Source organism: Biomphalaria glabrata, chromosome 2 (genome assembly GCF_947242115.1).
Source record: "Biomphalaria glabrata chromosome 2, xgBioGlab47.1, whole genome shotgun sequence".
Classification (NCBI taxonomy): Eukaryota; Metazoa; Mollusca; class Gastropoda; family Planorbidae; genus Biomphalaria; species Biomphalaria glabrata.
In genome coordinates, this window is record NC_074712.1 from 29335836 (window position 1) to 29360532 (window position 24697).

The window sequence follows — 24697 nt, forward strand, 5'->3', positions numbered from 1 at the left end:
AAGAATATCTTGCATCTTGTATTTCATGTTAACTGCAAAAGTAAAGTAAAAATGTAATATAGGGAAAAAAACTAGAAACCAATAATTAAATAAATAGTATGATACCAGTACTAAATCAGATAAAAGGAGGACCTCATGAAAATAGTCAGATAAGAGGTGTCAAGTTATCATCATACATGTATACAAAACATTTAGATTCTTACCTTTATAATGAAGATCTTTTTGAACAAATCTGCAAGTTATATAATACAATTTTATTAAAAGTTAATTCCAAAGAAAAAGAAACTGACTGCTATTAAATGAATAATACGTACAAGAGAAGAAAAATAACTTACCTTAAATACTACATTACCAGAGAAAATTTACATGTTGCTTTTACATTTTAATACTTCGAGTGTTACTCAACAGAAGATAAATCTTGTTGCCAGTTGATTTTGTAACACCATATTGCTGGTAGTCAACTAAACAGCTGTAGGGTATTGTAACTTGAAATAGCTTTTTTGTGAACAAAACTAACCAAAATATTACAATATAGACAAATTTAACTTGAAATAAATGTAGCGGACTAAAAATGGCATTTTAAATAAATGGTAACACCCTACAATAAGTATTTTTCCTCTAGCCTTCTGGAGTCGCCTGACATACCCAAGACAGCTTATGACAGTGTAGCTTATTTTGAGTCATTCACACTGCATAGCCACCAACCAATTACTAACTTCTCACACACTGCATATCCATCTTCTTTGTAAAAAAGATAGCAACACATAAAATTCTTGTATAATTTTATTAATCAAACACGTTAAAAAGACAGCATAAATTAACCAAAGCCTGTTAGAAAGGATGTAATCTATAAGGAACAGGAAATAGACCTGAAAAATAACCTACTATTAAAATAAGGTTTAATGAGATAGACATAATGAAAATAAAACAATTTTGTAAATTAGCTAAACAGAAATTCTTTATTACTGACACAGCAACCATCAAAAATGAGTATACCATACACCTAAGAAAGTGAGTAGTAGAATAAAGAATAATGACTATCACAAAACACTATTCACATACAATACACATTAAAAGTATATCCCAAGTCAAATTAAAAGATGGAGAATAATTGTCTCTATAAGAGCTGATTTGATTGATTAAGGGTCCAAGTGAGAATGCCTCCTGTACAATAACAGGCTGTGCAGAGGTTGGTTTGAGGCAGGTGGGCAGTCAGGTTTTGTTATGTACACTATGTGTACACAAAAAACAAACACTCAAGAAATCAGGCCAACTACTCTTCCACAATTTTTTCTTCAGCTTTAATTAGAAATTCAATTATTTCTTCAGTGAAGTTATCCTCTTGGTTGTGCAATTCATCAGTATCAATGCCTAAAACAGATGATTGCAATCATGTTAATTTGAGAAATAAGTAGTATTTTATGCTTAAATTTATTTATTCTTTTGAAAACATGTAAGTACCTGAACGAAGCTGTAGTCGAATTTCTTTCATTTCAGCAAATTCTTTATCTTTCTGACTTCTATATTCTCTGAAATCCTCCATAAGTTTTCTTCTCTTCTCAAGCATATCCTGCAATAGTTATTTTCAAATGTCACAAGTTCAATGTAAAATATTTCTAAATTAATAAATGTACTTCTTGATAACCAAATACACAAAGTAGTGCTATTGTTCCCCTACATCTACTTTCAGTGCTTAAATTCATTATATAATCAGATAAAAAAAATGATCCTCATCTTAACATTCAGATAAGAGGTGTCAAGTTATCATCATATCTTATGACCCATACCAACTCATATGCAGACTAGTGTTTCCTAAACTTTTTCCTTAATGGAACACTTCACACATTCTTGTTAATTTTTCCAGTACTCTGCTGAAGATTGAGGGCTAAGGTTCAGTGGAACACAGATTGGGAAACACTTCTGTAGACTATTACCTTAGAGGCCGTCATTTTTCTCATACTGTCCTCTTGTTCAAACTTTTGAGCCCAAGTTTTGAAATTCTTTTTAATTTCCTTTAAAAAAAACATAAAAAAGGTGATTTTGTATTAAATAAGCTATTCAATGAAATGTTGCATTACAGCATTAAAATATTTGTAGAGCATCAGCCAAAAAAAAAAAAAAGGACATCATTAAACTCAGACGAAAGATGGTAATTTTAAACATCATTTACTCTGCATTTTTAATACAAAGCCATGAGCACTTCATACAATTTTAAATGCTTTTTTTTACATACCTTGACTCTATTTTCACTTAGCAAAGATGGTGGACGAGGACGCCACTGCAGTTGGCAAAATTTTTCCAGTGGTTGTTTATGCTGAAGTATTCCTTGGAAATTCCATAGCCAATAGCCATTATCTACCTAAATTTAAAAAAAGCAATTAGGTGAAAAAAGTAAATCAAAAGTGTTGGTTGCCTGGTGTGTCTAAAATAAATAACATTGTCAGATAACTTTTTCATCACTGCAAATGCAGTAGAGGTGTCAAGGTTTCATCATTAGTAAAGTGTATTATGTAAGAGATTAACTTTACCTTGTGTCCCCACCAACTAACAGCAGAAACTACATATCTGCCTGTAGGATCCCATTCCACATCAGTGGCCATAAAGTGTTCAGTCTGAGTCATCACAGTCATATCTTGTGTATCAATGAACTCTAATACTCCGTTCATGCTGGAAAAAAATATAGCTTAAAATTATTATCTAAGCTATATAAACAGATCTAAAAGTAAAACATCCAGTGAGAGCTAGAGCATCAGTTAATTTGAGAACATCAAAGTAAATGTTAAAAATCAGTTGAAAGATGGTGATATAAATCATCATTAACTCTTGGTTCAAAACTTGGTGCAATTATGAAAATTATTTTAAGTTATTTCTTCTTTAGGCTCCATTTAATAAATAATTAATAATTTCGTATTTCGACAGATACAAAGCAAAACCTAGGGTGCCCAGTCATTTCATCCTCAAACACTCAAGTTTATTTAAAACAAAAACATGTTTATTTAGAATGCTTGTTGATATTCTTGACATGCTCTTTTAGTTTTTCACCTCCCCTCTTCATTCTAGTAGAGAAATCTAATAATATATGTAAATAAGTAGTTAAATATATTGGAAAGCTGGGCATGTATTCAGACTTGTATAATTCTTTTATGTTTGTAAAATGTAAAACAAGTTTCGAATGTTCCTTAAGATAATTACACCCTATCTTAAACTTCTGCAGGACGGAGGGTGGCAGGCAGTGTTTGAACCTGGTTATCGAAGGCCAAGGTATTCCACCTTATCTTTATTTGTCAAACCTTTCTAGAAAATGGTGTTAAAAAAAGTTAACCTTGAGATAACATTTCATTTATTCTGATAAACGCTGACTTAGCCCACCCCATGAAGTCGATTCATGATATATAAGCTTTGTTTTAATCCTCATATAATAGTATAGTATTTTCTACCTATCTTACTGATTTACATTAACACACACACAAATTTTAAAATAAATCTATATAGATGTTGAATATTTTTATTACTCCTTTTCTTTTCTTTAATGATAAGACAATGAAATCAAGGGACAAAATAACTGGGAACCACACCTAGAAACTAGATTCAATTATTCTTAGTGCAATCAAGAAAATTAAGAATTGACTTGATCAAAGTAAAATGTATTCAGTAAGATACTTTGCTAACTAGAATTATATACCTAGCATGGATATGCTAGACTATCTTAGTTTGAATTACAGAACTGAAAAATACATTTTCTATTGCCAAGCCATAACCTCAATAATCCTTCCTTACATTAGAATATATATAGTTGTTCCTGAAAATCTAGGCGAGTGGAGAATACATATTTTGACTCATTACCAAAATCTTGTTCATTTATTTTTTATATTCAACAACAAAAATATTTTTTTAGAGAGCATCAGAAAACAATAATAGAAGTGACATCATAAATTCAGTCGAAAGATGGTGATTGATATTAACATCATATGCTCTCCAATAAGGACTTATCACTAATGTTAACAAACATAAATAGATACATAGATATAATTGAAATGTGAATGATTTGAAAATTTAAAATAAAATGTTACTATTTACCTTCTAAGGCCAGCCAACACAATAAACTGACCATTAGGACTCCAGAAAAGATGATTTGCTGACCTTTTTTCAAATGTTTCTAAAATGTATATAAAAAGTTTAAAAAATAGAAAATTATGTTTTCATAAAAGAGAATTTCAATTAATTTAGCAAAAATGAAATTTAGATGTTTCCACGCTAACGACATATAAGTGCATCACCAAGTAATAAGCAAAAAATTTGAGTTAGTGTTTTTTTTAAAAAGTAAAATATGAAAGAAAAAAAAAGCTTATATAGAATGAAATTGCATTATTTATCTTGAATCAATCATGTATGTAATTTTTAATAGATTTAGACTAACAATTAATTTGTGCATTAGGAAATATTTTCAACTTTTATTTTTTTTTGCTAAAGTTTTGTGGGAAAAAAAAATTATAAGCTTAACAGGTGACTTAACTTACAACAGAAACTAGACCTATGCTTGCTGAAATAAATGGGAGATCTCAAATATTTAAAAAAATAATAATTAAAAAAATACACAAGTAGACATAACATTTTAATTAATAACTCAAATTATTAAGCAAACTTAGATTAAAAACTTGATACTTTTTAAAACAAGAAACTTACTCAAGAGCTCAACTTTTCCCTTGGGTTGAATATTATAAAAAGTAACATTAATTCTTGGTGCTTCACCATGTATATAAGCAAACTTATTGCCAATAGGCTCCCATGCAAATGCTAAAACAGGGTCTGAAAAAACATTGAATAAGAAATAAAATCCAAATTTAAAGTACAGCAAAATTTAAATGCACCTTTGATATATCTTTATATTTCTCAACATTAGATTAAAACATAAGCGAATGGAAACAAAATTACCTTTCTCTTCAACTTTGTCAACAGGAATTTGTTTCTCTCTAATGCGGAATAACTCAAAGTTGTAGTATATGCCCTAATTTTATAAAAAAAATATTACAAGATATTAGTAATTATTATTTATCAAAGGACAATTAGTTTTATTACAAAAGATGAAACAGTGTACTTACACTGTATTTAATTTGATCCTTGTCATCAGTCTTCTTAGTTTTATAACGATCAACTTTGACACAGAGATAATCACCACTCTTTTGCCAATGCATTTTACAATCTGCAACATTAAACAAGTTTCTAACACAAAGTTCATTCCTACTTGGTATCTCTATGAGTGTGACCCTTGCTGGTGTATTTGATTGTTCTGGGACCCAATATGCAATAATGTCATCAGTTGGAGACCAAGAAAAATCTCTGTAACAGAAAGAAGGTTGATTTATTCTAATATATATTGAATAGAATGAAAATGAATTGAAATCTAAAATGAAAAATGTATTGAAAAGATTCCTGTTACCTTACTGCTGGGATTTTTAAACTTTTCTTGTCTAGTAAACCAAAAGACTGCAATAAAATATAATTGGTATAAATATAATCAACAGTAACTATTATGTAAAATTTATAAAGCATTTATACAAGAAAAGCAAATTTTATAAATAAATAACATACATACCGGTGTTTCATAAATACTAATAGCTTCTTCACCAATTCTAGCAAAGTAATTTCCATTTTGATTCCACCTGTCATATTGTATAACAAAGAAATGTTATTCTCTCTAAAGTTTTAAGTTCAACTTTTCTAAAACAGCAAAAAGCAAAGTCTAAAAAAATGTATAAATCATACTTAAATATAGGCCAGGTACTTCTGCTTTCACAATGAAAGCCTCTTTTTTTTGCTCCAGAACGTATATCCCAAATGATAATTGCCTGTGGATCCTCATGGTTGTCTTGTAATGGACTAAAAGTAACTAAATACCTGAAATATAATTCAAGTTTAACAAAGAAAATTGGAAAAAATTGTAATTGAACACCAAATCACAACGTAAACAATTTTTGAAGATTAAACCAATTAATGAATCATACATTTTTGCCATTTAGTCCAAAGAATGTGGAACTAAAATCTGTAAGAGAAACAATTATACGGTAAAAGTAGTTAACAATTTAGCAAGAAGAAAAAATAACTCCATAAAATTCCAAAGAAGAGGCAGACAGACAATGTGATTTAATATTTTAAGAATAGGCGGGGGACCTATCATTGAAAGAGATTCTATTCAAGGCAAATGAAGGGCAATTGAAGGTGACTTGTGGGTGATCATAATGGAAATAAATATATAGACATATATAAATAATTTCCATTTTAATAATGACAGTCTACTGTTACTATTATTATAGAACTAGGTTGAAAATCCAAAATCTAGAGTAAATATTTAATCAATATCTCATCTAGGTTAGATCAAAATCTCAAAAATAAAAACTGATACTAAATACCAAATGTTAAAAAAAAATTTGATCTAAACTCTACAATTATATCTATAGATCAATCTAAATCTATACCAGAAAGCTAGACCTAAGCATTTGTATAAAATGGGACAACACATGCCTAGGATGGATGAAAATGATCTCAGACTAGAATACAAAACAAGTTAGCTCTTTTCTCAAATAGACATTTTATTTTAATGGATGTTCCAAGAATTAAAATATTCTAATTTAAAAAATCTGATACTGAATTAAAGGCCATAGCACATAAAAAGTCACGAAACTTACTTTTCACAAGGGGAGAAGTCAATCAGTTGTACACCAGGATGACTAAATCTCATTATCTGTGAAAACTTTGGGCCACCCCATAAAGCAATACCTTTGACATGAAATGTGGCAAGGTATGTTCCTTGAGGTGACCAACGCACATAAGTCTCTGTCCATCTCTATAAGAAGGATTTTATGCATTTGAAAGAAGAAAAAAAATGCCCTCAGAACAAATAAGGATTTTAAATTATCAGAGGTAATTTTTATGTAGAATATGATAATATATAACTTACAGCTCTTTCTTCAACCATAGAAGGTTCTGGTGTGTTTAGAAAGATGGCAGTTTTTTCCCCTTCACCATAAATAACACTGAACTGATCATAACTCTCTTTGTTTTGAAGCCAGCTTCGTAGATTACCCTGTAATTTTAAATTTATTGTACAAAATAAGAATACAAATTTTTTTACTTACTAAATCTACTTTCCTTCATACCAATATTAAAACTTACCAAGTCTTGATAAGGCTTTGGATCAGGTGGTGTCCATTCATCAGGAACATTGATGTATCTAAAATAATATACAAATTATTTGTTGTAAATAGAAATCTTGTTTAATAGAATCATTGGATAATCATTGGGCTATTGTAAGAGAGAAAGCAGACTACTTACTTTTCAAAATCTGAAAAATGGTTCACTTTGAAAGAATGCTGCTTATCAAGCTTATAGCCATTAGTCATTTTAACAGCTTCATGAGCATTCTGGGGTGAAGAAAACTCAAGAAACATGTAACTAAAAGGGGGAAAAAAAGTTAATTAGTTCATATATTCATGAAACAAAGATAATTTAGTATATGATAGACTTTTCTAAATAATTACTAATAAAACAAAAAGTTACCCTTTTGTATTTCCTTCATCATCAAGAGGATAAAAGGCATTCACAACTGTCCCAAATTTTGAAAACAGCTTTTTAATCACATTTTTTAATTTGTCTAATCTTTCTTTCCCTACTTTGGGAATACAGTCAACTATAATAACTGAGTCAACACTGTCAGATGGCTTGGGTCTTTTTCGCAGGACATCTCCAAGTAATTCTAACCAAAAAAAAAAAAAAAATTTGTTTAAATTACAGAAATATCTGAGATGTTTTATTAAATAGTCACCATTATTTAAAACACAACAGTGTAATAAACTTTCAGAATTACAAAAGTTAGGAAAACATTTTTGCACACGACTCTCCACAGCAGATTAAAGTTCCATGACTAGAATTGCCAGAAACAAAGCTTACCATCATAATACAGACCTGCCTACAAAAAAAAAAGTCCAAATGCGCAACGCTGATGCATAAATATTATTGGGCATGTACAGCTCTCTTTTATATTGAGAGAAAGTAATTTTATCTGGGGTCAAAGTAGACTACTGTAAAACTTTTTTTCTCCCAAGCCCAAGGGGAAGAACGAGATAGGGTCTGGAGCTAAGACGATTTTTAAGCCCCTAGATGCATTACCCAATTAAAACCCAGATATAATGCTTCTAAATAGGCACTAGAATCAGATAAATTGTACAATCCAGACTCTTCTTTCCCACTTAACATGTAAATAGGGGGTGGCCAACAAGTTTTACCTTTCTGAATAAAAAAACATATCGTCATATGACGCTAGTCATCAAAGGGAAATAACTTGACACAGTACTTATGGGGAAATAAACAAATTGTTATTGTTTTTTTTTTTAAACATTTACAAGAATAATTTTGTTGTTTGTTAAAATAATATAGTAGAAAATGTATATTTAAGTTATGTATGTGTTTGTTAAAATAATATAGTAGAAAATGTATATTTAAGTTATGTATGTGTTCTTGTGTGTGTTTGTTACATGTTTCACAAAAAAAAAATTCGTAACATATTTATAAAAAAAAAGTTAATGTGGTGTATGCAAAACGTATAACCATTTATTTTAAACCATTTAATGTGCAACAAATATGTACAAATGTTATAGCACTTAGGTGCACAGATGTATACAATAATAAACTGGCATCAATGGGCAGCTGAAAAAAAAAAAGTCACAATTCAATAGCAATATCATTGTAGACCTCGAGCCTACAATTATTGATCGACCAGGTGCGCTAAATGGCCATTGTGTGAAACATCAACATTCTAAGAGATTGTCAAAATCAAAAGAGAGTATACTACATGAAGTATCTCCCCCCCCCCCCCTTTTTTCCACGTCTCTTAAGCATACCATTACACGCTCAAAAAAAAAAAAAAAAGAAGCAGGTGAGAGAGAGAGAAGGAGACTAGCAATTATCTGACTGGAACCATAAAGGCTAAGGTGAGACAGGCACGCACTGCGCTAGTGGAGCTGTGCTACGGGGGAAAAAAAGTGCCCCGTAGGTAGACTAGAGAGAATACTCCTCCTCTTCCCCCCTCCCCACAGAGGCGATTTTTTCCCCTAGCGCGACCAGCTAAGCTAGGCCCAAAGTAGTGGCTGTGGTGTGACATCAGTTACAAGCCGAGAATGAAAGCTTGGAGCGTGGGAAAAGTGATACAGAATAATAAAATTAAGGATGAAATGTCTTAATAATAACATGTTTAATATATAGAAGACATCTATTTCCTTTGAAGTGTCCGATAAATCTCCAAACCGGCCAACAACTTTTACAGAGACAAAAATCATGACGAAAACTTTTACGCATCAGAAAACCCAACCTACCCCTCTTCACATCAGATCTAATTTAAACTATGCGTAGTGATACATTACAAAATAGCTATTTTTATAGACAAAAGGATGACGAATTCATTGACACCATCAGTTTATTCATAGGTTAGACCATTACGGAGTTATGAATTTTGAAACTTAAAAATGGCCGGAGAATGGCTTAGCGTGTCCGACAACCATCCTTTACTCTATCAATAAATAATCAAATGTCACATGATTGATTGTCATGATATGATGAAATATGATCAATGAATAGATCTAATATTTTTTTATTTTTTCAAAATGGCGCTGCACTGTGGCGACATGCAATTTGTGCTTTCATTATTCATTATTATTTCTTTGCTGGATGTATATTGAATGTTCTTTTGTAATCAGTTATGCAGATGAAGACTTCTGTTTTCAAGGTGGGCTCCACAATGAAGATTTACATTAAACGTTTTACTAGATCTAGACTTGTTCAACTTTGGTTATTTGGTTAGAAATAAAAGAAGAAAAATGGCGAGCCAAGATGGCGGCCGTTCTAGTACTAGATCTATTCATTATAGCAAAGATCAACTCCTCGGACTTCGTTCAAAGAGGAAGCCTCTTCCACCGTGTTATGCACATATAAATTGTCTCTACCCTTCCTCTATTAGTACAAGGAAAAGAGGGAAAAAAGGAGGACTACGGCAAAGACTGAGAAGAAGAGGGTTTCGCCCACCACTTCCTACGATTATTCTAGCTAACGTCCGCTCAATAAGAAATAAAGTGGATGAGATATGTGCCCATGTACGCTACGACCACGTTTTTAGGGAAAGTTGTCTATTGGCTTTTACTGAGACATGGTTAGAGGAGGATGACAACGACAACCTGATTGCTATTGATGGTTTCTCTTGCGTGAGATCTGACAGAACGGCTGAGTCTAAGAAGAAGAAAGGTGGAGGGCTTTGTGTGTACATCAACCTCAAATACTGTACCAACTACACGGTTAAAAAGAGAATGTGCTGTCCGGATCTAGAACTACTGGCGCTTTCATTGAGACCTTTTTATTTGCCACGAGACTTTGGGGCTATTTACATTGTCCTGGTTTATGTTCCGCCTACAGCCAAAACGGAAGTTGCAGCTGCAATAATCGCTGACGTAGTGCATGAGTTTCAGACAAGGTCACGGACGCACCAGTAGTTATACTGGGTGATTTTAATAAATGCACCTTGAAGGTTGACCTACCCACCTTCTATCAACACATTTCATGTCCGACAAGAGAAAACAGAACTCTGGACTTATGTTATTGTAACATCAAAGGAGCATTCACATCTCGTGAAAAGCCACCACTAGGATCATTGGACCACAAAACAATACAACTGCTGCCTACTTACCGTACAAAACTTAAAGAAGGAAAAATCATTCAAAAAAACGTACAAGAATGGACACAAGACAATATTCTCAAACTACAGGGATGTCTAGACTGCACTGACTGGAATTTGTTCAAAGAGACCACTTCAAATCTGGAAGAATGGGTCGACACAGTGACAAATTACATCAAATTCTGTGAAAACATGTGTGTCAGTACTAAGAGCATCAAGATATACCCCAACAATAATAAACCATGGGTCACTGCAAAAATAAAATGGGAAATAATCAAAAAGAAAAGAGCATTTATGAGTGGCGATGGACAGACAAGGAAAATTGCTCAACGAAATCTCAACGTCGTTCTTGAGGAAGGGAGGAGAAACTACCGCACCAAGCTGGAAGACTCAATTAATACAAGTGACATGAGACAGACGTGGGGCATCATGAACAAAATGGCAGGAGGCGGAAAACAGATTGAGCTCTCAACATTCTACTTTTGGGACCAATTTTTTGACCAATTTCAAATTGTCTTTTATTGACATATTATATATCATTTTTGATGCCCAAGAATAGAGGAATTCAAAAAAAATAAAATCAGAAGCAGCAGACAATTATTTCCAATGAAAATATAAGGTCAAACACACTTACCCCTTATAATGACAAATCCATCATTCACAGAAGGTATGTCCAATAATCCATAAATTTCACAAATTCATAGTAATATTAACAGAAAAATGTGTCACAAAGTAAAGTATATTTATAGAACATTTGAAAAAAAACAATAAAAACTAGTTTCTTAAAACATTTATGCCTATTAATTGAGCCTCATCAGACCCCACCACCTACGTTAAAAATTCGGTTGTAAATAATACTTTATCATCACCATGAATAACAAAACCATTATCAGTTTTGACATATTATGTATCAATTTTAATGCACAAGAACAGAGGAATCTAAAAAAAGTAAATTCATTACCATCAGACAAGTATTTAACATAAAAAAATGAGATCAAACACACTTACCCCTAATAATGAAAAATCCACCGTTCACAGAAGATATGTCCAATATTCCATGAATTTCACAAATTCACAATATTATTAACATAAAACTGTGTCACAAAGTAAAGTATATTTATAGAACATTTGAAAAAACAAACAAACAACTTTAAAATGTATTTATAACTAATATAAATAAGCCCCCTCTTCGGCCCACCCTACCATGAAAAGTCACTTTTTTTTTCTTTTCTTCATGTCTTAACATATTATTAATAACAATTTTAGATTGATGTACAATTTCAGACTAGAAAAGATCTAATATTAAATAAAAGATAAATAGATCTAGTTCTAGGCCTAATAATAGGCTTAACTTAATTAAGAGTTGCATGGTGCATGATGTTTTTTGTTTATTTTCTTCAACTAATCTCTGTCTTTGTATTTGTTGTAATGGTTGCTGAGAAAAGAAATAAAAGAAATAAAAACAACATTTATTTGGTTTATTATATGTTTTGTTTTTGTCCATAGGTCATAAGTAGATCTTTATTTTATATTTATATTAAGTTCCAATGTCTAGATTCTACATTCACCAACACCAGAACTAGTCCTTGAGTCTAGAATTGTCTAGATCTATCTAGCCTAATCATCACAAACAAGTCAAATACTACATATTATTAGAATTCATTAGATCTAAGGTCTAGATCCAGACTTAGTTGATCAAAAGGTTAACAATTATTTTTACTTTAAATTTTAAACAAAACTGTCAGTTTCTGGTACATTCCATGGTTCTGGTAGTTGTAGACATTAGTAATCATTAGTTCAATAGAAAATAGTAAGAAATACGGGATAGGTTTTAAATATAGATCTAGATCTAGAATCACGATTTTACCGATCTGGTCTATCAGATTATTAGATTTAACTAGATCTAATCTTCAGACTACACAAGAATTGCTTTAAAGTAGTCAAATATTAAATGATTTCACGCTAAGACGCTCTAACCCTAACTCTAGAGAATGGATCTAGTATTTTATCAAGATTATTCAAGATCTAGACATCGATCTAAGTCTAAGCATTTCGCTAGATTAATTTAAAAATATGGTTTAAATCTGGTCCTTAATTTACAGATCTAGATTAATTTAGATCTAAATCTAAAAATATCTAGTCAATACAATAGAAGAAATAACCTACAGTAGATGTAGACCTACGGCAAGCTCGCGACTTTGTTGATTGACTGGCGAGTAACGATGTCTAAGTCTAGTCACTAGTCTTACTTATAGATCTACTAGATCTAGATAGATTACACAAGTATCGCAATTACTAGATGATTCTAAATTAAAATAATAACTAGATTATGACTTTTTAAACATAAATGTCAGTGATAGACAATTTAATAGAAGAAATACAGTACGGTACGCAATTACGCGATGGCGATCGTGGTATCGCTAGAATTAGACTTAGACTCTAGATCTAATCAAATCTAATGTAATGTTAAATTTTGATGTTCTAGATCTAGAATAGATCTAGTTATAGAATAGAAATGTATATAGTAGATTGTAGATCTAGAGTCTAGAAATAATAATATCATAGTCTCTAGATCTAGATTAGATCTAATATCAAAACGAGTGTTTTCCTCACCGGGCGCTCGCTCGCATACGTACGCGTTGTTACAGTCTATGGCGTAAAATAGTGACCTTTCAAATGACCAAAGCCGATGGACTGATTACTAAAGCATAAAAATTACCTAAGAAGTTAATATTCTAAACTAAACTGTCTGTACTATCTAAACTCAGCTATTGCCTTTGCTATATGTTGCCTCTCGGAGTTTCTCTGAGTGAATAACTTTTTTAAAACACACGTTGAAAAAATTGGGTTGACCTTCGATTTTGGCGTTAGACATTCCGATTGGTTAAAAAAAAACGAGATTTAAACAAAAACATATTTTTTTTAAATAACCAAAAATAAAAATAATAATACATTATTATTACTGAAATAAAAAAAGATGTATTTTAAAACTAAAATCGATCATTTTTAAATGTTATTTTAAAAATAATGTACAGGGTATTTGGCGATGGATAAAAATAGGACATGATGTCAGGACTAGTTTTTTCAAAATTTAGGACAAACAAACCATTTCTTTCACTTTTTTTTTTCTTTTATGCGTGTAGCAACCATTTTTAAATAGTAAGTGTGTATTTTATACATAGATAATATAGAAAAAATATGTTTCTTACCTTTTGAAACGGGAGCACCTAAATCCAAAAGTAAATCTTGTCCATTGTTTTTTGCATACTTGCCGGTATTCACAAACGCACAAATTCATTATAAAAACGTATTTCAAAAACATTTTGCTAATGAAGCTTCCATAAACATAGATCTATCCACCAGTAAATCAAATTTTACATGGATGGTCTATTTTATGTAGAAAATGAATGTTGAACTACAAAAATGCATTTTCAATAGGAAATCTGTTTTCCGCCAGGAGCACAAGTCAAATTTAAAAATAATCTTGCTACAAGAGACGAAAAAACATTGGCCAACGAGTTAAATGATTTCTATTGTCGCTTCGACACGAAAGATTTTAATTATCTAAGACTCAAAGCCCTTGAGGATGTCAATGTTAACAACTGCTTAGAATTAGCGATTACTAAAGAGCAAGTTTGTAACATTTTCAAAAACGTCAACCCAATGAAAGCTGGTGGGCCTGATGGAATAAAAGGGCGAATCTTAAAAAGAAAGTGCTGAACAACTAGCTGAACCTTTCCAAGATATTTTTTCTACTTCATTACTAAACCATGAGATACCACCTGTGTGGAAGTCATCTATAATTGTACCTGTGCCAAAGGTTTCCAAACCAAAGGAAATGAATGACTATAGACCTGTTTCACTTACTTCCATTGTGTCTAAATGTTTAGAAAAATTGGTTAAAATGTTTCTTCTGAATGATCTTTGTAATAAGTTAGACCCTTTACAATTTGCTTACCAAAAGGGTAAAGGTGTAGACGATGCCATCCTAAATATTTTAAACTGTGTCTACAAACATCTGGACTTACCGAACACTTATGTAAGATTGCTCTTTATGGATTTCTCATCAGCTTTTAACACTATACAACTTCATTTACTCATTGAAAAGATGAAAGTGTTGCAGATTAGTCCATACATAATACTATGGGCTAATGAATTTTTGACCCAGAGAGCTCAGAGGGTTAGGGTAAACAATGTTATATTAGGTACTTTGATAAAAAATTCAACTTTAATGAATCTAAATGAAACTAGTATAGTTAGATAGATCTTTTTGAATGGAGTTCATTGATACCTCATTTATGCTTCTAGGTTAATTAGAACATAAGTTATGACCATTTTAGTGTCGGAGAATTAGCCTATTAAAATACCCAAAAAATTGTGACCGAAAGGAGGAGCTTATACATTTAAACTGCTATAACTTTTTAACGCTTAAAGATAATGTAATGAAATTTTCCATAGAAATGCGCAATTATGTTCTGATAATTATGACAATTTTAAATCTGGGATATCTATTAACACTTTTTTTTGTTAAGCCCTTGATGTAGGGGTAGGTGTTGAAAAACGACAGAAACAGAATACATATTCACACATAAATGGTCATAACTTTTAAACCAATAGAGATAATTGAATGAAATTTTCAACAGAAATGCATGTTTATGTGGTATTTATTTCTTCTTTATAATTCTGAGATAGAAGTTGAAACTTTTTTTTTTAATTTCTTAAATGTGGGTCGACATTTCGAAAACGACAAAAAAAAAAACAAATGTTGACACTTAAATGGTTATAACTTTTTAACCAATAGAGATATGCAAATGAAATTTTCAACAGAAATGCATGAATATGTGTTATTTATTTATTCTATTATAACGCTGAGAAAGACGTTTAAGAAAAAAATTTTTTCTTTGTTAACGTGGAACGTCAATTTAAAAAACGACCAAAATTTATGTTGGTCATAACTCTTTAACCAATTGAGATATTTAAATGAAATTTTGAACAGAAATGCATGATTATGTGTTATTTGTTTATTCTATTTTAACACTGAGATAAGAATTTTTTTGAAAATTTGATTTTTGATAAATGTGGAATGACAAGTTTGAGTTTTTTTCGACAAAATATTATGTTGACACTTATGGTTATAACAACCAAAATTTATGTTGGTTATAAATTTTTAACTAATTGAGAAATTTAAATGAAGTTTTCTACAGGAATGCATGCATGATTATGTGTTATTTGTTTATTTTATTATAATCTGAGACAGAAGTTTTCATTATGTTGACACTTAAAATGTTGCAACTTTTTTAGCCGTAAATTACTTTTTAGGCTTTTAACTGAAATGAACAACTTTTTGCTGATACTTATAATAAACTTTGGATGAATAACATGTTGGAAAAACAACACAAAAATAAAAACCAAAAATTTCTATTTCATACTTTGAGAGCTGTAACATTTTAATCTAGACTTTAGAGATAATTATACAAGATTTACAAAATTAAAAAAAAAAAAGAGTATTTAAATTTACATATAATGTAAATAACAAATATAGATTTCTTGATGTCATCAGTCTGAGTGCGTTTGCAAATGTACGTCAGTATCCAAAGCTTGCGAGGATCATGCATGATTGTTTGAAGATGAACATTGTTTGGGTGTACCCTATCTGTTTTGCTGAAATAGAATAAATAATTTTAATGCATACCAATGTAGGCTTGCTGAAAAGGTAAAATTATCAAGACTTAATATAAATGGTTCATAGCACAATTATCAGCTGGATTGTGAAATTATATTTTTCACATTAAATAAATATCCCAGATATGCAACATGTTCCCTTAAAATAAAATATATCTAACTATTTGATGGGTAAGCACATAATGGATTTGTTTGTAGTTGGAAATTATCAATTGAAGTACTGTCTCTGTAGCACCTTACAAAAACCTTCAGCAAGTTCTTTAGTGATCTCGATAAATACTTCATCAACAGTCACATTTCTCAGGGTTTTCAGAACGAGATCTTCAGTATCCAGAGTCTGGCCAAAGCAATCAATTAGTATTGAAAGGAGATTCTCTGGAGAATCCACAATGGCCTTTAGTTTGTCAATGCAGACCTTCACATGAGAGATCTAGAAAACAAGAGAATAAATATAATAGCTGCATAAATGGTATCTTTAAAATGTTTCATCTTTCATTTTGTAGATCAGTGTCATCCACGGTCCAGTCAACATCTTGCCAAAAAGCCCTGTTAATAAATATAATAAATGTCAAAAGGGTTGAGACACCTAAAAAGGAATTGTTTTGAAACTATAAAAATGAATTTACGAAAGAAAATGGTAAAGTTATTACCTTAAAAGACTAACCGCTTTTCTGCAACAACAAGCACAGTGTTGTTCTGTGTTACCTGCCTTTCAGTAGCCTCAACATCACCTTCAGGTCGCAACTTCTTCACCATACTAGGTCGTTCAGTGCTGTCTTGGATAGGTGTCTTTTTGCCAGCAGCATCGATAGAAATTTTTTTATCCAAGTAAGGTGCAAATAGGTGCCAGCTGCGGGTAATCTTCCTACAAAAGTTCTTCACCTCGGACATATGCCTTCAAAACTTATTGTCAACAACATCGACATCAAGGCCTGCCACGCCCACATTATCTGGGGAAAATGTAACAAAAAAAAGTTAGCTTTATTTAATTGTGAAAAAAAAATGTTTCAAACAAAATTACACATGTACAATTTTAATAAAATGCAGTTGAAAGATTAGTTTATAAAAGGATAAAAGACATTTAATGTAAAATAGAAGGCTCAACTTCATAAGTCCAAGACCAAGTCCAGCCAAGCCTTTACTTTAAAATAAATTTCTACAATCATCCTAAATCATATACAGAATATAGTAGATTTAAGTAGATCTATAGATTAATATCTGAAAATTTATTTTCATTGAAATAAAATGATATTCCAATTGATTTGAGTTTTATTTTGTTTATAACTTGTTTATAACATAATTAGTAGTGATTATTATGGTAACAATCACTTAAAATCGTGTATAAAAATTGTTTTATAATTATCGCAATTATATTACCAGCTATTGCAAGAATTATCACTTAAATTTAACTAAAAACGAAAAATAACAATTGAACTAGGTTAAAATCATTCTAAAAGTTTAATAAATAACATTCAAAATCACGGATGACTAAATAAAACTGTTCTTGATGATGGATTTTAAAAAAATCGATCTAACAAAAAAGCTATGCAGCCATTGATAACCATTGAATCTATCATTTCCGGTTAGTAATGGCGGCTAGTTTCGTTTTCTAGCCAAGATACCTGATGCAGTGGGTCCGTTTTTACTAAAAAAGTGGAACACTTATTGCGATAATATGAACAAAAATAGTTAGATTAGATATTAAGGTACTTGGGATGACTTAAATAACTATGCTTATTAGAATAATAAAAAAACTATGGATGGTCAACTTACCCCTATGCTCAACACGCTGGAACTCCATGAAGACGATAGAAAAGCACTGATATAAATCCAAAGAATTAACTGATATCCGATCCTTGAACAAACAAAGGGCTCCGATTATCCTTTGGTGTCTGATTTTGAAGACAAAACCAGACTGGAACGAAATTACCACTGCTTTCGGCTTAAATACTGCCGCACGAATACTACCGGTTCCGGTAACCAAAAAAATCTCGCGCGACCGGAAAATCGAAGTATCTAGTTATATCTAATGAACGCATAGTTAACACAGGGGCGCCCCAGGGGGCTGTAACATCGCCATTGTGGTTCATTTTGTACACCAATGATTTTCAATCCGATAGTTATTGTTGCTCCTTCACAAAATTCGCTGATGATGCGGCTCTTCTTGCCCTGCTCTCAGAGAGCTCAGACGTAAATGAGAATTTCAAAGAACTAGAACACATTGAGGAATACTGTAAAGATAATTTTTTATTATTAAATGTAAAAAAAAACAAAGAAATGATAATCGATTTTCGTAGGGACAAGAAGGGAAATGATATTGTTTCTGTAGCTGGAGAGACTATTGAAATTGTGCAAACCTTTAAATACCTTGGTACTATCCTAGACAATAAACTAAATTTTACTGCAAATACTGATTATATCAGCAAAAAAGGGCAGCAAAGATTACGACTACTAAGAAAACTGTCCTCGTTTAATGTTAGCGAAAAGGCCTTGGCTATGTTTTATCACGCTCACATCTGCAATATTTTAAGTTTCAATATCACTGCCTGGTATGGCAATCTGAGCATTAAAAATAAAAATAAACTTAATAGAATCCTAAATGCTGCTGGCAAAATCATTGGCAAAAAACAAACCCCATTTGGGCAGTTGTTTGAGACAAACATCTATAAAAAAGCTAACAAGATCCTCGAAATAAATTATAAAGAATCACCCTTTGTGTCAGGACTTTGTGATTTTACCATCACAAAAGAGATACAAGACACCGATAGCAAAGACAAACAGACACAAACACTCTTTTGTTCCCCTGGCAATCAAATCATTAAATAAGAACAATCTGGTATAAACTTTGTCACATGTAAATTATGAGTGAGTCTGGTGTGAATGTACACTTTGGTTTCTTATAGTTATAATGTTTTTTGTTTGGTGTAATGCACAAATTGTAAGACAAATTTCCTTACGGATAATAAAGATTATTATTATTATTATTAATAGACAAATCTACATCTAGTCTAATTTATTGGTAAGTATTGACCAAACCAAATCAAAGAGATCATAATATAAAGATGTCCCAGATGGTAAGAAGCATAGACTAAATGATAGACTCATTCAAAATGGAGAACTTCAACATTGTTTTACCTTATCGCCTTATGACTAGAATTAGAATTATGAGTCAAGACGACTCAAGAGTAAGAGTTGAGCATGCCATGATCATGATTTCAGTAACAATAATCTAGATTGTCTAAAATGGATAATCAAACCAACCTTCATCTGTAACGTCATCGACAAAGTCTTCTGGATCGCTAAAATTAGGTTCTTCTTCTTCTACTTCTATTTCTTCATCTTCAATATGCGATTCACTATCGCGGCTTTTTCTACTCTCGGAATCTACCCGACCTGCCGCCATGTTGGTACCGCGTGGTAGTAGAAAATCTGCGCATGCCCACTGAAATAAACTGAAAACTGTTGCCAAACTCAAGTTAAATAAGTAAAACAAAAAAAGCTAACTTTATACATAACATATTTATTGCATGACGCTTAAATAGGACGTAATCATCTTCTTTTTTGAAGTAACGTCTGTTTTAGGCTATATAAGATAAGATCTACAACATAGAAAATTTTTACATTTTAAAAGACGTAAGATATAAATATAGAGAATAATTATAAGCAATTAACTGATAGATAGAGATAGAGATAGATAGATAGATAGATAGATAGATAGATAGATAGATAGATAGATAGATAGATAGATAGATAGATAGATAGATAGATAGATAGATAGATAGATAGATAGATAGATAGATAGATAGATAGATAGATAGATAGATAGATAGATAGATAGATAGATAGATAGATAGATAGATAGATAGGTAGGTAGGTAGATAGATAGATTGATTGATTGAAAGATAGGTAGATTTAGTGGAGAAACTGTAATACAAAATTTGTTTAAATAAAAAAAAAACAAGACTCATTTATGGACTCTGTATAGCCTATGTTATGACGTGAACTTTATAATAACTTGAAACAGCTTTCCTAAAAATAAAAAAAAAACATTTTTTAATAAAGTAAATTGTTACATTTTACAATACCTCTAATCAATTCATAACTTTGTGGAAACTTCAAAAACCTGAGTGGTTAGACAAAAAAACGGTACAGTATAGATTTTCCTAGAAATTTAACAGTTGGCGTAAAATTTTGCTGAAAAAAGAATTACCAGCTCGTTAGCCACCCTTGGAAAACTCCAGTTTGACCGTTATACTGTTTCAAGTTAAAAAATAAATAAATTTAAATTTGGCTAGAGAACGAGAAAATATGTATCTTAAATTGAACGTACTATAGATATATACGTCTTTTTGGGTACTTCCGCATTCCTTGAAGAGTTTAATAAATTAATGTTCAGGAAAATTATGTACACCCTCTTCTAAGTCTAAATCTAAAGGCCTATCATCGGAAAATTATAAAGTGCAGTAGATCTAATCATTTGATTAACCAGGATTATTTCTCGGTGAAAAGGGGACGGGGGAAATGTTCTATTGTTTTTTTAAATAAAATTAGTTATGAAGAGAAAAACAATCGCTCTATAAGTTATGGTTGTATAAAAGGGGTATTGTCTTTTTGGCCATATTATGCCAAGCCAATTTATGATCTCAAACACCTTCCAAAGACAGTCCGTAACTGAATCTCTGCCACTATGTTGGCAATGCAAAAGATGTGAAAAAGCATTCATATATGACAAAATCAAGCTAATTGTTTCGATGAAATTATACAGGGGCCTACTATTCAAGCACGATACAGTCATCATAGAAGATCTAGGGCATATATGCTTTGAACACAGGTTGGTATCACCGTACCAGGATTAATATATAGGTACTAACAAACTTTAAACACATTTTTTTTTGGGGGGGGGGGGGGGGCCTCAGAACTTGCAACGCAAGGAAATTTTGAGTTTTATCAGAAACCATACAGCTAAACAATTCATTAGACGTGCCAAATATCATCTTCTTGATATTTCTGATGATAGCAGTAAATTTTGCAACAATGCGAGAAAAAATATTCCAATCTAGAGTTGATCAAAAACAGTTTGCGATCAATGCTATTATGACACATGTACGACTCATTAATTTGTCAATTCATTGCAGTTCTTAGAACAAGAGCTGGTTGAAAGCAACTAAGATTCGTATGTGGTGAAAATGGACCTATATATATATGATTTCTAAATGCAAAGGAGTTACTTAAACTGTAGCACGCCATTACTAATTAAGATATTGATGGCCATGCGCATTGCATCTGTGGATTAAAGATGTTCTGATAGGGAGAGAACAAACTGTAATATTAATTATATATGGCTCTAAATTAACACCAATAACAGTAAACTCAGGTGTACTTCAAGGAACAGTCCACTACTATTTTTAATTTACATAAATGATTTACCAAATTGCATTAGTTCAGGAACAAAAGTCAGATTATTTGAGATGATTGCATAATATAAATAACAACAAGGTTACAAAAGACAGTTTGTGTGGAAACACAAACTCAAAATCGGCCCCCGAAGTAAAATGTTTTACATAATTCGGATAATCCTTCAGAGTTGAAGATAGTTTACTTCCTAGTCCAAACCTCCCGCAGGACGAAGGGGGATGGGAGCAGGCAGGGTTTGAACCTTCGATCGTCGATAAATCCAAACGACAGTCCAGCGCGCAAACCGCACGACCAGTTGTCCACCCAGGTAGGCTTCAATATTTTCAGAAAGAACATCCGAATGAAATTATATCAAGGACAAATGAGAGATAAGAATGGAGAAAGAAGGTTAACAGATCTTGTGTAGTGCCCCAACCGTCCCGCAGATCAAAGGATACGTGAAAGTGAATGTAAAGTTAGATGTGAACCTGGCCTAACTAGTTTGTGGTCTATAGGGCAGATGATGTAAAGTTCATCTGTTTTTGTGGCCTACGGTTAACGAGGGTGTCATGTAGCCAGCACAACGACCAACCGCCTTTGCTTTTCCCCAACTAATGTCAGGTACCCATTAGAGCTGGGTAGACTCAGAAGTTGAAAATCCCAGTCTTCACCAGGATTCGAACCCGGGACCCTCGGTTCGAACTATATAAGTTGATTGTCTCGTTGCGACTCAATCTCATAAGAGGATCATGATATTTATAAGATTACTATTCGTCTTAAATTTGGTCTTACATATAATGCATACTAATTAGCTTTTTCTTATAAAAAACTGCTTGCATAATTGATTTTAAAAATTAGAATTTTCGCTTTCAGGAAAAAAAAAAAGTAGCCGTTGCATCAGAACTTTGAATGGTCTAAAATATTGTGAAGTCGGATTTTCAATATCTCTTCTAGTTTACGAGATCTAAACGGGACAGATGGACAGACATTTCGCACAAAACTAATAGCGTCTTTTCACCTTTCGGGGGCCGCTAATAAAAATAACACAAGATACAGAAATCTTACAAATGGAATTTAATGAATTACACAAATGGGAATCAAATTGGAACATGTCTTTCCACCCAGAAAAATGTCAGTTATTAAGAGTAACAAAAAAAAAAAAAAACTAAAACAAATTAATTTCACTTATCTTATTCATGGTAAACCAGTAACACACACTAAAAAAGCTAAATATCTAGGTGTTCCATATGCTAGGAAAAATTTGTACAAATGCTCCTTCTTCACTGGTAATATTGGAGCATGGAATGGGTTGCCTGAGCTAGCCAGGAAAACCAGTGACGTGGCAGAATTTAGGTTATTGTTAATATGCACGACTAAATGCATGACTCGTAGGACGTAATCATCATTCTTTTTTGAAGTAACTTTACTTAGACTTAGACTTTGGTCCTCCCGCGCCGTTCGGCGCATTGGGCTGCAAGCTGTCTCCACAAAGATCTGTCACTGGCAATGTCTGAAGCCTCCTCCCACCTGGTGTCCACTGTTCTGAGGTCCTCCATGAAGATGTGGCGCCAAGTTATACAAGGACGTCCTTGTTGGCGCTTTCCTCGTATTGGCCTCCATGTCATCGCAACTGTTGGTATGCGTAGTTCACAACCCCATTAAGTCATCGACTCCCAGTTCAGCATAGGATTTCCTTGTTTGAGACCCGATCTGTGTAACTGACTCCCAAAATCCGTCTCAGCCATTTTTGTTGAGCTACATTTAGTCTTTACTCAATTTTGACATATGACTTCCACATCTCAAATGCGTATGTTGCTGTTGGGATGACGATTGTGTTGAGAAGGTGTATTTTTGTCTCGAGTCCAATGGCTTGGCTTGTCCAAATATAGGCTGCATCCTTTGGAAAATGCTCCCTGCCTTTCCTATTCGGCACGCTACATCATGGTAGGCATCCCCATCATTTGTTATGATGCTGCCAAGGTATGTGAACTTGTCCAACTCTTCAAGCTTTGACTCGCCAAGTCTGACGGAGGCACCCTTTGCCCACTCGCAAAATTTTAGTCTTATCCAAGTTTATGCGGAGGCCAATTTCGGGTGCCTCTCTTTGAAGTAACGTCTGTATTATATAAGAAGTTGAAAAAAATTGTCATGGAATCCCTATATTGATGAAACTAACAAATAATCTAACAAAGCATTAGGGTTTAAAGAAATTTCGATAAACCAAATAAGAACATAAAAACTAAAATGTGATTTAACCTTGATTAGGCCAATAATAGAATATGCATCCTCTGTTTGGGACTCTCAGCTCAAGAAACTGGAACAGACACAAAATAGAGCAGTGAGAGTCATAACAAACGAATATTCACATTTGACTAGAGTAACACCTTTAGTAAACTCTAAATTTAGAAAGCCTTCAGGATAGAAGACGCAAAAGTAAAGTAGCAATTATGGGCTACATAAAACACTGAACCATAATCTTCAAATACAAAAACAAATTCTAATAAAATACTCTGAAAGACACAAAGATAAAGGCACATTCCTCGTTCCATATGTTAGGACAAATTTTTACAAATGCTCCTTCTTCCCTAGTACTATTAGAGCATGGAATAAGTTGCCTGAGCTAGCCAGGAAAACCAGTGACTTGACAGAATTTAGGTCATTGATTAATATGCATAACGACGCGTAGGACGTAATCATCTTCTTTTTTGAAGTAACGTCTGTATTATATAAGATAAGATAAGAGACGCAAAGTTCAGTTGTTGTTGTTTTCGAGGAACAAAAATCTGTTGTATTTGCCTCCCTATTTGAAAATTGATCAAGTAAAATTACATTTGAATTGACATAACTGCCAACCATGGGCGCCCGCAGATTTTTTTGCAGGGGGTGCAAGTTGCCACCTACTGCCAA

General features: G+C 32.3%; 1 protein-coding gene and 1 long non-coding RNA gene across 3 annotated transcripts; both read right to left on the reverse strand.

The window, feature by feature from the left end:
• Window positions 1-770: 770 nt before the first annotated feature.
• On the reverse strand, window positions 771-19828 carry LOC106064762 (eukaryotic translation initiation factor 3 subunit B-like). Its single transcript, XM_056019937.1, has 18 exons — window positions 19658-19828; window positions 7555-7750; window positions 7330-7449; window positions 7171-7228; window positions 6956-7081; window positions 6684-6841; window positions 5764-5895; window positions 5594-5660; window positions 5438-5484; window positions 5100-5337; window positions 4933-5005; window positions 4684-4806; window positions 4078-4156; window positions 2529-2667; window positions 2234-2359; window positions 1935-2012; window positions 1462-1570; window positions 771-1371 (listed from the first exon to the last, which is right to left on the reverse strand). The coding sequence occupies exons 1-18, from the start codon at window positions 19797-19799 to the stop codon at window positions 1274-1276; spliced, it is 2109 nt and encodes a 702-aa protein (XP_055875912.1). The 5' UTR covers window positions 19800-19828; the 3' UTR covers window positions 771-1273.
• On the reverse strand, window positions 16233-19647 carry LOC129924552 (uncharacterized). 2 transcript variants are annotated; one of them, XR_008776532.1, is made up of 3 exons: window positions 17867-19647; window positions 17047-17346; window positions 16233-16942 (listed from the first exon to the last, which is right to left on the reverse strand). It is a non-coding gene; the product is annotated as an uncharacterized LOC129924552 (long non-coding RNA). The 2 variants fall into 2 exon arrangements; XR_008776533.1 differs by having other exon boundaries at window positions 18170-19642.
• Window positions 19829-24697: the final 4869 nt, after the last annotated feature.

Excerpts from the sequence above, each read along its gene's own strand:
- LOC106064762 (XM_056019937.1), bottom strand. The coding sequence starts at position 19,799 with ATGGCGGCAGGTCGGGTAGATTCCGAGAGTAGAAAAAGCCGCGATAGT. Across the intron at positions 7,082-7,170 it reads CAAAGCCTTATCAAGACTTG|GGTAATCTACGAAGCTGGCT; the intron begins GTAAGTTTTAAT and ends TTAAAATTACAG. Across the intron at positions 2,668-4,077 it reads GTGTTGGCTGGCCTTAGAAG|CATGAACGGAGTATTAGAGT; the intron begins GTAAATAGTAAC and ends ATTTTTTTCCAG.